At 38.7% G+C, this 12,723-nt stretch overlaps 1 protein-coding gene across 1 annotated transcript in view; it reads right to left on the minus strand.

The window, feature by feature from the left end:
• Positions 1-12,723, minus strand: part of Ddx60 (DExD/H-box helicase 60) — a 61,355-nt gene that overhangs the window by 12,059 nt on the left and 36,573 nt on the right. Inside the window, 7 exon segments of the mRNA XM_048330416.1 lie at positions 2,087-2,228; positions 2,490-2,594; positions 5,044-5,244; positions 6,557-6,661; positions 9,844-9,996; positions 10,149-10,299; positions 12,054-12,212. Coding sequence (XP_048186373.1) covers positions 2,087-2,228; positions 2,490-2,594; positions 5,044-5,244; positions 6,557-6,661; positions 9,844-9,996; positions 10,149-10,299; positions 12,054-12,212 — 1,016 coding nt within the window.

The following is a 12,723-nucleotide window of genomic DNA, read 5'->3' on the forward strand; positions in this document are numbered from 1 at the left end:
CGTATGACACAGTATGTCAATAGCATGATTTCAACACAGACACACCAACACACACACATACACACATGCACACACACATATTTTTAGTGTAATGTTAAGGGCTTTCCAACTTCAGATACCAATAAATACCTCCTCAGCCTATCTGCCTTCCCTCCAAACATACTTAACATCTACATGAGTTTTCTTCCGCTCATATTCACTGTCCACTTCGAGTATTTCCTGCCACTCATACTTAAGGACATTTAATACCTTGGTCTCTGGTGTCTGACTACTTATATTTGAATCTTGGATTACCTTTATCAAAAATGAAAGACCAGCCTGGCACTGGTGGCTCACACTAATAGTCCTAGCCACTCAGGAGGCTGAGATCTGAGGACCACAGTTCAAAGCTTGTTCAGGCAGAAAAGTCCATGAGACTCTTTGTTTTTTTGTTGTTTTTTTTTGGCCAGTCCTGGGCCTTGGACTCAGGGCCTGAGCACTGTCCCTGGCTTCTTCCCGCTCAAGGCTAGCACTCTGCCACTTGAGCTACAGCGCCGCTTCTGGCCGTTTTCTGTATATGTGGTGCTGTGGAATCGAACCTAGGGCCTCGTGTATCCGAGGCAGGCACTCTTGCCACTAGGCTATATCCCCAGCCCCCATGAGACTCTTATCTCTAATTAACTACTCAAAAATCAGAAGTAGAGCAAAGTAGTAGAGCACTACCCTTGAACAGAAAAGCTCAGGGACAGTGACCAAGCCCTGAGTTCAAGCCCCACAACCAAAAGAAAAAAAAAGTGAAAGACAATTTTTTCATGTTTGGAGTAATAATGCATCGTTATTATCTACAACACAGTTACTAGACTGAACTGCATATATCCGCCCACCTGCCCACACACCAACACACAAAACTTCACTTTCTATTTCTTGAAATTAATTTTCCTCCTACAGAGCAAAATGATCCTATGATCTTGTGTCATATAACTATGGATTTTTACGGCATAGTTATTAGACCATTTGTGCAAACTAGAGGGCTCCTATGAACACATGAGAGATTAATATTGTGAAAGGCATTGAATTCACCAGGCATTTAGGAAATATATTAACTTTAAGTATGGATATGAGAGAACATTTACAGTAAGGCCACTTCCTAAGGATTTATGTTGAATAGTGTGTGTGTGTGTGTGTGTGTGTGTGTGTGTGTGTGTGTCCTGGAGCTTGAGCTGAGGGCCTGGGGACTGTCTCTGAGCTTTTGTGCTCAAGGCTAACACTCTACCACTTGGAGCCCGAGCACCATTTCCAGCTTTTGGGTAGCTAGTTGGAGATAAGAGTCTCACAGACTGTCCTGCCAGGGCTAGCTTTGAACTATGAACCTTAGAGCCCAGTCTCCTGATTAAGTAGAATTACAGGTATAAACTGTCAATGCCCAGCAGGATTTTAATTTTTAAAATGTGTGAAATGGAATTTATAGTTTACATGATATGAGTGAAAAAAAGAAATTAATATGTTTAGGAGAAACAAGATTCTGGGTCACACAATTAACATAATACAAATAAATTAGATAAAATACATAATTATATGCTAAAGAAATACGATTTAAAAATACTTACAAATAATATTATTTACCTGTGCATAATCAAATTATTTATTTTACTAATAAAAAGTATTTTTTTAATTTTCACGTTTTCTAATATTAAGAATATATTACTCAATTTGAAAAAAAAGTATTATCTAAAAATTTTATTTTAATCAAATGCTCTCAATCCTGGAAACAAGCTATCATTGAAGTTCATACTTTCAAAAGCATCACACTTTAAAATAAGTGTTAACAAGCTATGGCTGTCTCCTACATAATATGTATTACTATTAAACTTTTTTACACTTTATTTGAAGATCTGCAAAATATATACATCCTAACTGCATTTTTAGGGGACAAACATTCCTAGTGTTAGCTTTCTACAAATCTGTTGCTATTTTCAATACTATACACATACACATGTAGGATTATATAAGTGTATATATTATATATGCATGCATGTGTACACATCTATTATATATGTATACATATGTGTATGCCTTTACTATATACATATGAAGATGTCAAGCTCACCTTTTCTGGTTGGCTGACAAAGTTTATGGAAAAGGCCATTTACAAGAAAACTGACAAAAACAAGATTAGAAGGCTCATGATAGTGCAAATGTGATACAAGCCCAGCAAACCCTGTGGGATTACCATCTCGATCAATGTAGCCCTAAAGAACAAAAATAACTTATTAGTTTTATTCAAATCCCCACATGATTAATAAATATCATCCGTTGCTAGCTTCAAATAGTACTTAATGACAATATGAGATTGATAGCTTACTACTTAGCTCAATTTCGATATTCCCATTAACTATGAGTAATATTGTATATAATCTTGTAAAGAATGCAATTAGCTCAGCATAGTAAAAAATATCTAGATAACTGTAAATGTGTTTCACAAACACACACAGAATAAGGCATGCTTGTACCTCTTTCACCAGGAATTGCAAGGAAAACAGGAAGTACAGCTTTAATATCTCCAAAATTCTGGGTTGTTTGAAGGATAGCAGTGAATGCTTTAGCACAGACAACACCTAGGAGGAAAAACACATGAACACCGTTATTCACACAATGTTGAATGTGTAAAACAATGTCTGTATAGTATATAATCTCTTGTGAGAATACACAATTAGTAGTATCCGTATCTATTAGACCACCCGGATACCAGCAGTACATACAACTCAGCTAGATTTCTTAGCATTTTTATTGTGTTCTTATAATGCATTCTTCCTTAAAGTAATCAGGGGCATGTAAACCAGAATCTTCTGTGAGGAAGTATACTACTAAGCATTTTGGCAATAAAAGCCATTCCCTTTTAAGAGCTTATCAACTTGATTTGTTTCAGAAGAAAAAAAGTAAGATAAGTCAATCCATATCTTGCAATATTGTTGCAGTACTAATGGAACTAGGTTGATTAAAATCAAAGGTTTAAGTGAACTTCTTGGTTTCCTGCATGCAATAGCACTGACATTTGTGCAGCTCCAAACTTCCTATTAAAATATCTATGAAGTCTCAATCAAAGGCAAAGTTTATAACAACCCTCTGCCCCAAATTTAAGCCGGACGACTTAAGGCCTCAGATTTGGAGGAACTTAAGAAAATTTGTACTTTCTATAAAGACAGGGACTCTGCTGGAAAGTAGAGAGGGACAACAAGATCACCTTTCCTACCTCCTCTTCTTTCTTGTGGGCTGCACGAACAGCAAATGACAGAAACAGCAGAACAGGTAAGGAAGTGAGAAACTCACGGTAGTGAGGTGTGTCCTTTGGGAATATCCCTTAACTAAAGTCTTACTGAGATGAGTTTTCAGCATTGTGACAAAATAATTGAGAAAAATAACTTGAAAGAGGAAAAATGTATATGGTTCATGAGTTCAGATGTTATCAATCCATGGCTAGCTTCACTGCCATGGGCCTGTGGCATGGACAGAGGATAGAGCAAAGATGGCTCATCTCATGAGGGTCAGAAGCAGTAAGCAATGCTTTGAGCAAGGATGAGGATCCTAGCCTACTTGTTGGTACCCCTCCCCCACACTCTTCTCCTTAGCCTATCTCCTTAGCCTATATAGTACCATCAATACACACCCAGGTCTTCCCCTCAATGGCTATCCCCTATGCCAATCATCTCTCCAAACCTACTCAGAAGTGTCTTCACTATTCCTAGGACTATCCCAATCCAATTAGATTGGCAATCAAAATTACACATCACGCATAATAAGAATCCTGAAACACCACCCAATTCATTTTGTTGTGTAGTTTATAGTAATTTTCTGACATCAATGGGTCAGAAAGAAGTAACAGCTAGTCTGCAGTACAGAAAAGCTATGTCAAATGAAGATCTACTAATGCATCCATTGGATCAAATCAATTCATCCAGCCTCAGATCTGAGATATGTGAACAAGATGTAGATGGATAGAGCTTAGCAGAAGACATTATCAGTGACTAAATTGGCTATTTCCAAATTCTAGCTGAGTACAAAATATCACCGAAAGATTATAGCTGTATCCTAAAGTATACCCATAACTACTTCAGTGTTTAAAAAATCCACATAAGGGCTGGGGATATAGCCTAGTGGCAAGAGTGCCTGCCTCGGATACATGAGGCCCTAGGTTCGATTCCCCAGCACCACATATACAGAAAATGGCCAGAAGCGGCGCTGTGGCTCAAGTGGCAGAGTGCTAGCCTTGAGCGGGAAGAAGCCAGGGACAGTGCTCAGGCCCTGAGTCCAAGGCCCAGGACTGGCCAAAAAAAAAAAAAAAAATCCACATAAATTTATGCTATGGGAAATACCTGGAAGGCTGAGAATATGACCTAGGCGTAGAGTGCTTGCCTCATGTATATGAAGCCCTGGGTTAGATTCCTCAGCACCACATATATAGAAAAAGCCAGAAGTGGTACTGTGGTTCAAGTGGTAGAGTGCTAGCCTTGAGCAAAAGCAGGCCAGGGACAGTGCTCAGGCCCTGAGTTCAAGCCTCAGGACTGGCAAAAAGAAAAAAGAAAAATACCTGGAAAAAAATCCAGATAATAACAAGATTATCTTTGAATAGTAGTAGAACTAGGTGTGAGTTCTTTTTTTCTTCTTCTCCCATCTCATTTCCTAAATATTTCTTAATGAACTTGGGTTACTTTTTCATGACAAATATACTTTTACTTGTTATAAAACTGTGTGTTACCCACATTTTTTAATATCCTTTGCCAGCACCCTTAACTAAAATTTTAAAAAATGTCTTCATTCCCACATGAGAGCAGTAGGCCTGGTGGTTTCCAGCACCATGCAGCGACAAACTTTGTATGTGATGATAAATAGGAACAAAATTAATCATTTTTATCTTCCCCTCCCAGAGACCTCCCTAGAGCACATTATGAAGTGAGAAAAGGATGGAAAGGGGAAAGGCTATTGCCCAGACTTCTCAAAGAGCAGCAGACCCAGCTCCTGTGACATTACTGACAATGGCTGCCTCACACCCGTTGGCCAGTACAGCACCTTAGCCTGGCCATCTTCCTGGTCATCTGCCTTAGAAGCCAGCAGCAGGAGTCTGAGGATCAGTGTTATATTGAAAGGGAACTGTCCTCTCAGCTCAGGAACTTTGGATTTTATGAGTTTTTCTACTTTGGATTGTGGAATATCAAAGAAATATACGTTTCCCAATAAGTCTTGGCCTCGTCTTCCAGCACGGCCTGACATCTGGAACAGAAAGGAATCATCATGTAAAAATCCCTTAACACTTTTCTTTCTGGTCATAGTATTAATACTGAGCCATTGACATTGTTCTTGAGCAAGTAAAGTATGCCTATGTCCAATCTTTAACTGAAATGAATATCCAATTACAGAAGGATTAGCAAACTGACTGAGACAAGAGACATAAAGCAGGACACTTAATCATTGTTAAGTACTTACTTCACGACATTAATGATGTCAGGCAATTGGACAATGACATCCAAAGCAAAGGTTAACAAGAGTAAATCTTGATTCCAAATTCACTTATAGGTACATTTTGTTACAGTATTTCCCCCTTGCCTTCTCCTATCCTTCTGCTCCCTCTCTCTCCTGTCTTCTCTCTTACACTAACATGTTGAAGTATGAATTACAAAGTCAAGGCTATGTACAAGTTGAGGAAATTACATGAGTGAGATGAAATTCTGATATGCAGCTTGTAAAAAGTAAGCAAAGAAGGGACTTTTCACCGAGTTATAGTAATTCTCATTTATTAGGTGTTTAAAAAGTGCTAAGTCATCTTTGCTGTTTGTCTACCACAGAACTCAGCAATATTTGAAGTATGCAAAATCTCCTGTTCACATGGACTCTGGGCATGCTCAGTGGAAGAAATTGGCATGCACTCATATCCCAGAATGGAGACCAGAAAGTCAAAGCCTAGCATTGCATCTCCCAAGTCCATCATCCCAAATAGTTCAGCAACATAGCTCCAGTGCCCTAAATACAAGATTTCCAAAGATGAAAGGAGAGTTTAAATAGATTACATAAGAAGTAGCAACTCAAAGAGCCTGGGGCTGACAAATTGGCAGAGAGTTATCAAAACGTTCTTTTCATTAGAAAAGGCCTGGTCAGTAGTGAGGTGAATAATGACTACTTTGAGGAGAAAGAAGGGGAGGCATTGTGACAAAACTTTTGTCTGCTGGATATGATATAGCTAATTTTGATACTGGCAGCAGAAATATTAACCAAATGATCCTGGTCAGGGAAACTCCATGAAGACAATCTCTGCTGTCTGCAAGACAGTAGAAGAAGAGAACAGAAAATCACAGAGAATATTCTAATACTACAAGGCTAATACTAAATGAAGAAAGATGGTTGATATAGAGATCACAAGGCAAAAACTAAACAAACAACACTAGAAGAGACTAACAAAGTGGTCTTGGTAGCAGGCCACTGAGTTATGCATTGTAACCTGTTTACAAACTAATGGTACACAAGTATTTCAGTACGATATGGAGGTATATTATCAATACATTAAACAAGTTCATGTATCTTTCAATACCTGTCTGTAATTTAAAGCGTCCAGATAGATTGAATTTTGAGCAAAAACCACAGATTTGCAAGGCATATTGATTCCTAAAGCCAGTGTTCCAGTTGCTGTCACCACCTAGGAGAGAATTAAACAATTACTTTGTGGAATAGCACAAGCATTTTATAAAGTGAACTGGAACACACTTTGAGTTTCAGTGAAGCCACAGTAGGAGAGTTAGGTGTGCGAGACACACCTCTATTCCTCCTGTTTCATAAACACGGCAAGCACGTTCTCAAACCAGGGCCATTGCCATGCTTCGCGTCAAGTGTATTTCTTCTAAACACATTCTGTGTGGCCCGCTCTATTGTCTATGTAGTCATCACTGAAGAAATTCTCACTGCTACATCTAAACTCATCTTCCTCTACCATTGCTGCAAACCTCTCCCTGGCATTAATAGCTACCTTAATAATATTACTTATTTGCTCATTTGTCTTCTATCACATTGTAATAGCATTCACCTTTGTATCCCCACCACCCACCATCAATAACGGTATATTGTACTCACTATAATAAATATTTTTTTTTGCTGGTACTTAGACTTGAACTCAGGGTTAGGGCACTGTCCCATCTCTACCACTTGAACCACAGAGCTATTTCTGCCTTTTACTAAGTAATTTGTTGAAGATAAGAGTCTCAAGGACTTGATTGCTTGAGTAGCAAGGATTACTGGTGTGAGCTTCCAGTGCCCAGCAATAAGTGAATGTAAACAATGAGGAAATTTCTTATAACAGGGAAATGCACATTTACAAACCCATTGCAAGGCAATTACTCATTTTGTCTACTAAGTTTCTTTGAGATTATATCCCTACAAATAATGTATCTCAGTACTAAGAAAAAGGTAAGTTTTCTTACCTTACCCATGGATTTCTATAGCTGATGAGGAAAAAAAAAAAGTGGGGCAGAATCTAAAGCTTACACGACCCAAATTCTCGTTCATTTTTTAAAAATATCTAATCCTGGATATTTCTACTTGTTTTATTGCCATATGTGATCTAATTAATGTAAATATGTGAGGATTTGGAGTACTTTTCTCTATTTTGCTATATTTTTTGGATTTATCATCAGGTACTAGTAGCTCATGTCTATTGTCCTAACTACTAACTACTCAGGTGTGGGGCTTAAATTCCCCATCCCCCCTCCTTTCCCGGGGAGATGCCAAGTCCCAAATTATGAAAGATACTCAACTGTGCTTCTCCCGCCAGCAGGAGGGGTGGAGCTTGTCTTTATCGGCTAAGCTGAGCTGAGGTAGGATGCCGAGACCTCCCCCCCTCCCGCCCCCCGTCCCCCTCACGTATCAAGAGCAGATGCAGATACCATTTCGGGGAGCTGGTCCGATGGTCTGCCAGTCTCAAAGGACTTTAATCAGGGAGGGGTTTATATAGCAGTAATGGCGGGCAGGAAGAGGAGGGACTAACTGACTATTAACGATTGGCTACTGGGCTGTCCATCAAGTGATATCACAGAACTTCCTCTATGGGCAGAGACCACAGCCCCCCAAGGACCGGGTCTCCGCCATTACACATGTGGCCGAGCCAAGAGGCGGGGGCTACTTTGCTTCTCTTCTGGTTGAGGCCGGAAGGTGGGAGGGGCTACCTTCCACACAGCCCCAGGGCTGGGGGAAGGGCAGTGCCTCGGGAGCTCTTGTTGCCCTTCCCCCTTCAAGGCCAAACTGAATCCCCAACACTCAGGAGTCTGAGAGCCAAAGGCTGCAGGTTCAAAATCAATATGAGTAAAAAAGTTCTTAAGACTCTTTATCCAATTATCTAGTAAAAAGCTAGATTGGAGGCATGATTCAAGTGTTAAATTGCACAAGCAAGCCAAGGGAGTCTGAAGCCCTCATTTAAAACTTGACATAAACAAATACCCTGTCCTACACACACACCCACAAAAATCTAGCTAGGACCCTGTGGCTCATGCCTATAATCCTAGCTACTCAGGCAGCTAAGATCGCTGTTTGAAGCCAGCCCAGGCCAGGAAAGTCCATGAGCCTCTATCTCCAATTCTCCAATTAATCAGCAAAAAAGCCAGAAGAAGAGTCATGGCTAAAAGTGGCAGAGTTCTAGCCTTGAGCAAAAGAGATCAGAAACAGCTCCCTGACCCTGAATTCAAGCCCCAGGACCAGAACACACACACACACACACATACACACACACACACACACACACACACACACACACACACAATTCTAACAAAGACATCAGTGTTTCATAAAAGCTATTCAAAGTAATGTAGTCACTTATTCATTAAACTATTAGTAACTGAGCAACTACTAGGTAAGTAGATGCTATTTTAACCACAGGATAGGCTGATCAGACAGGTGGCCCACTTTTTCTCAATTAATAATCATGTAGAAAATTGTGACCATGATTAGGAACCTTTAAAATAAACCAATAAATACATTTTATTAGTTAAGAGAAAGGCTAAGAAAAGTTAATATATTTTTAGTTTTTCCAGAAACCAGAATTTCCCTTTTAATTGTCATGTCAGATTTTTTGAGTAACATGTCATTGATTGTGATTGAAAGATACTGCATGACATGCCAGAATCTCTTTTTCTCTTTCTATTTTCTGTCTTTCAGCTATACCTATAGTTCTAGTATATGCCATATCCAATTAAGATGGATAAACTTTACAAGCCCAACACAATTCTAGACTATTACTCCACATTCAAGCTCACTGGGAAATTATTTAAACCTTCCTCGGGGATGCACAGGGTATTCACTATACAAAGCATAGTTAGGCTTTATTTGAAAGGTTACAATTAATCTTTCTCTTGTCTATTTATCAGTAACAGATGAGACTGGGCAGAACTCTGCTGAGATCAGCTGCAGATGCTAAGCAGCCAAGTGTTCTTGCTCTCATTTCAGTTATTCTATTAGGATAAGATCTGACCAAAACTCTACTACAAATGTCCTCCCCACATGTGAAAAAAAATCTGTATTCAAAATCATATAAACAGCAGACCAAAATTATAAATGAAATAGCTAGGAGGGATGGCTAAATTCACCAGAGGCACATTTCACACTGGAAACTGGAAAAGTGTCTGGGAAATATTTTTCTTTTCAATTAAAAGAGGACAAGCACAATTATTTCCCCTTCCCCATTTAAATAAGGGACACACATTCATCACAGTCATATTATTTTTGTAACTTAAACAATAAAAATTATATAGGACAAAAAAGGTGATTCTGTTTTTACTTCTCATGGACATGCAGTGTCATGTAGTCAGAGTGAAAAAAGAGGAATCATTTACCTACCCTAATAAATCCTTTCCTAAAGAGGATTTCGACCAACTGTTTTTCTTTGGCACTCATGGCACTGTAATGGTAGCCAACACCCCTTTCTGCCAGAGCTTTCAATTGGTCACCTTTCCTTTCATTTTTTACTCGCTCAAACACCATCTGCAATGACTAAAAAAGAGGCAAGAGGGTTAGGGCGCCTTGATTATTTCTTATCTATTTTTATTTTTAATGTTTTGGGGGTTTTTTGTTTGTTTTGCTTGGACTCAGGGCCTGAGCACTGTTGCTGTTGACTTCATCTTCAGTTCTCACTAAGTGCTTACCTCATAGTCGATCACTTTGTAATCAGCATACGTGCAATCCTGAGGTATTTCCAGGTTCTTCTCTAGACTTCTCAATAGATGGTCATATTCAGCTTCAAGGTTTTTTATACTTTGATCCAATTTTCTGGTCTTTTTCTGTTTTTTTCCTTCTCTTTACAAAAAGGAAATGTTAAGAAATGGGTATTCCCTCTTAGTCACTGCAAGAAGCAGGAGGTGATATGCACAGGGTTACAGTGGTCGAGCTCTTCCCAAAGCACAAAGCCTAAGGCAGAGTCCTCATTACTCTCAGTACAATTGCTGTGTTAGGTGAAATGTTACAACACTTCATCTTTATGGCTTGAATTGTTAATGATTTAATCCTGCTTGAAATGTGGCGCTTAGAGTGCTGTGGAAATTGTGTCTAAAGAAATCTTATACCCGCTACATTGCTTCCATCTGCATTCATCACCTCCTATTCTGCAAAGGGGACACCAAAGCAAACCAGAAATACAGGCAGAAGTATGTAGAGCTACCTAGAATAGAAATATCTGAAACAGAGATGCTCTAAAATTTTGCTACAATTTGAAAGGAAGTATTGATTCTTCATTTAGAAAAATACTTCTAGAACAATTTTATCTGCCAGGCAATGTGCTAACGCATTAGAGATACAGAAAAAAAGTATATGGTTCTTTCTTGTAAAGAAGCTTATATTTCAGGAAAAAGAAATATCAATTTACTGCCCTCTATCTAAAATGTATGGTATATTTTTCAGATATTGGAATACATATTAAGATACCTTGGGGATCTACCCAAATCTGAAAACATAATATGTTTCATTTACATCCTATCTACAGAATATGAAGGTATTCCAGACTTTTAATTATTTTTTTTTAGTGAGGTAGAATTTTCCACTTGTAGTGCCATATAGTCACTCAAAAGATCTAGATTATAGATAATTTTGAATTTTCAGATGAGGGATGCTCTATTCACCTAAACAAATAAGAACAAACTTACATTGTAATAATTGTTCTTCTAACCTATGTGTAAGATCACAAGAGAAAGGGCAGTAAATTGAAGTAGGGAAACCAGAGGTCAGTTCGCAGGAAGGAAAAGATGGAAGAACAACACAGAGAGCAGAATCACAAATGTCAAGTGTTGCTGGAGAACAATTGTAAGATGTGAGACTGTAAAGGTGAAGACAAATGCCAAGACGTCATTCCACAAGTCAGAGTTACTCTTCATTGGCTAAGCAAGGAAGGAGGAGGATTCTTGTTCGACAAGTGATTTAGCTGAAATATTATGAGAATACTAATTGGCTAGATTAAAGACAAGTCAAACTTCAGCACTCTGAAGTGTAAAAATGAAGATTGGAACAACTATCTGGTGAAGATATACTGAGTGTCTGATTAGGTGGCAGCGACTCAGAGAAGGAACAAAGATTTGGACTTTTGAGCTGGCAGACTTAGATACTGAGAACAAGTAGAGGAATCGCTATACCAAATCCAATCCTAAATTCATTCTATGACATACACTGTGATGCTTTTTGGGGACCTAGCAACAATGTTCATGATCAATGTTTAAGTCTTGTGAGGGCTGAATGAGAGTAAGAATTCACACATAGGTACACATGGTTATTCTGTAAGATGACTTGTCACTTGTTTAATCTACCTAAGGGCTGTGTATGTATCATCATCAATCTTAAATAAGACTGAGCAATCACTCAAGGAATTGACAATTATGGTCAGTTGTCTGTACCCTATTCTCCCTCTCCAATTTGCACACAGATCCAAGCAGTGACTAGACATTCTTCACAGAGCACTGCCCCGTATTTTGTTATTTTTATTACCTTTTTTGCACTGTGTTTTCCATGGGTACATGTGAAATAATTCAGCCCTTTGATGACATTTTCCTTGGCAAAATACTTACTTTATCTGTTGCTTCTCCATGGATTTTTTACATTTGCGAAGTTTGCTAGCCATGACATGGGCTTCTTTATCAGCTTTTGGGGGTCTTTTCTCCTCCTGCTGTTTCTCCAGGGATTCACCCACACTTTTAGCACACTTTTCTACTTTTTTCAAACTGAATCTAGAAATAAATAAAGTAAATGCTTGTCATGAAGGTAATGTCATAAACGAAATTCAGTATATCTACCTACTGTTCATATTCTGACATATTCATTCCTGTTGGCTTTTCAAAGCCCAGCTTTAGGAATTTCATTCTGAAGGGATCTCTATATGCCTTACTAATTACTTTACTGTAAAGTGTAAGTTTCCCTCATCCCAGACCTCTGCCCTAAGAAATCTGCATTAAGAACTATAGAGCTGGACAATAGTGGCTCATGCCTATGATCCTACCTATTTAGGTTTACAATTCAAAGGCAACCTACACAAAAGTAACACTGTTGATAGAAATGAAAATGGGATTCAAACTTGGGTCCAGCCATGAAGTGTATACCTTTAGGTACAAATACTAAATAAACATTAAAACATGGGGATGGATGTATTTTCCCAAATACCAGACTATATTAGATAGGTGGGTGCAATGCTTTCTACAAAGTTCCACAGGAATCCCTGGAGCCTAGCCAAATCCTCAGAGC

This window comes from Perognathus longimembris, chromosome 21 (assembly GCF_023159225.1).
Source record: "Perognathus longimembris pacificus isolate PPM17 chromosome 21, ASM2315922v1, whole genome shotgun sequence".
Lineage (NCBI taxonomy): Eukaryota > Metazoa > Chordata > Mammalia > Rodentia > Heteromyidae > Perognathus > Perognathus longimembris.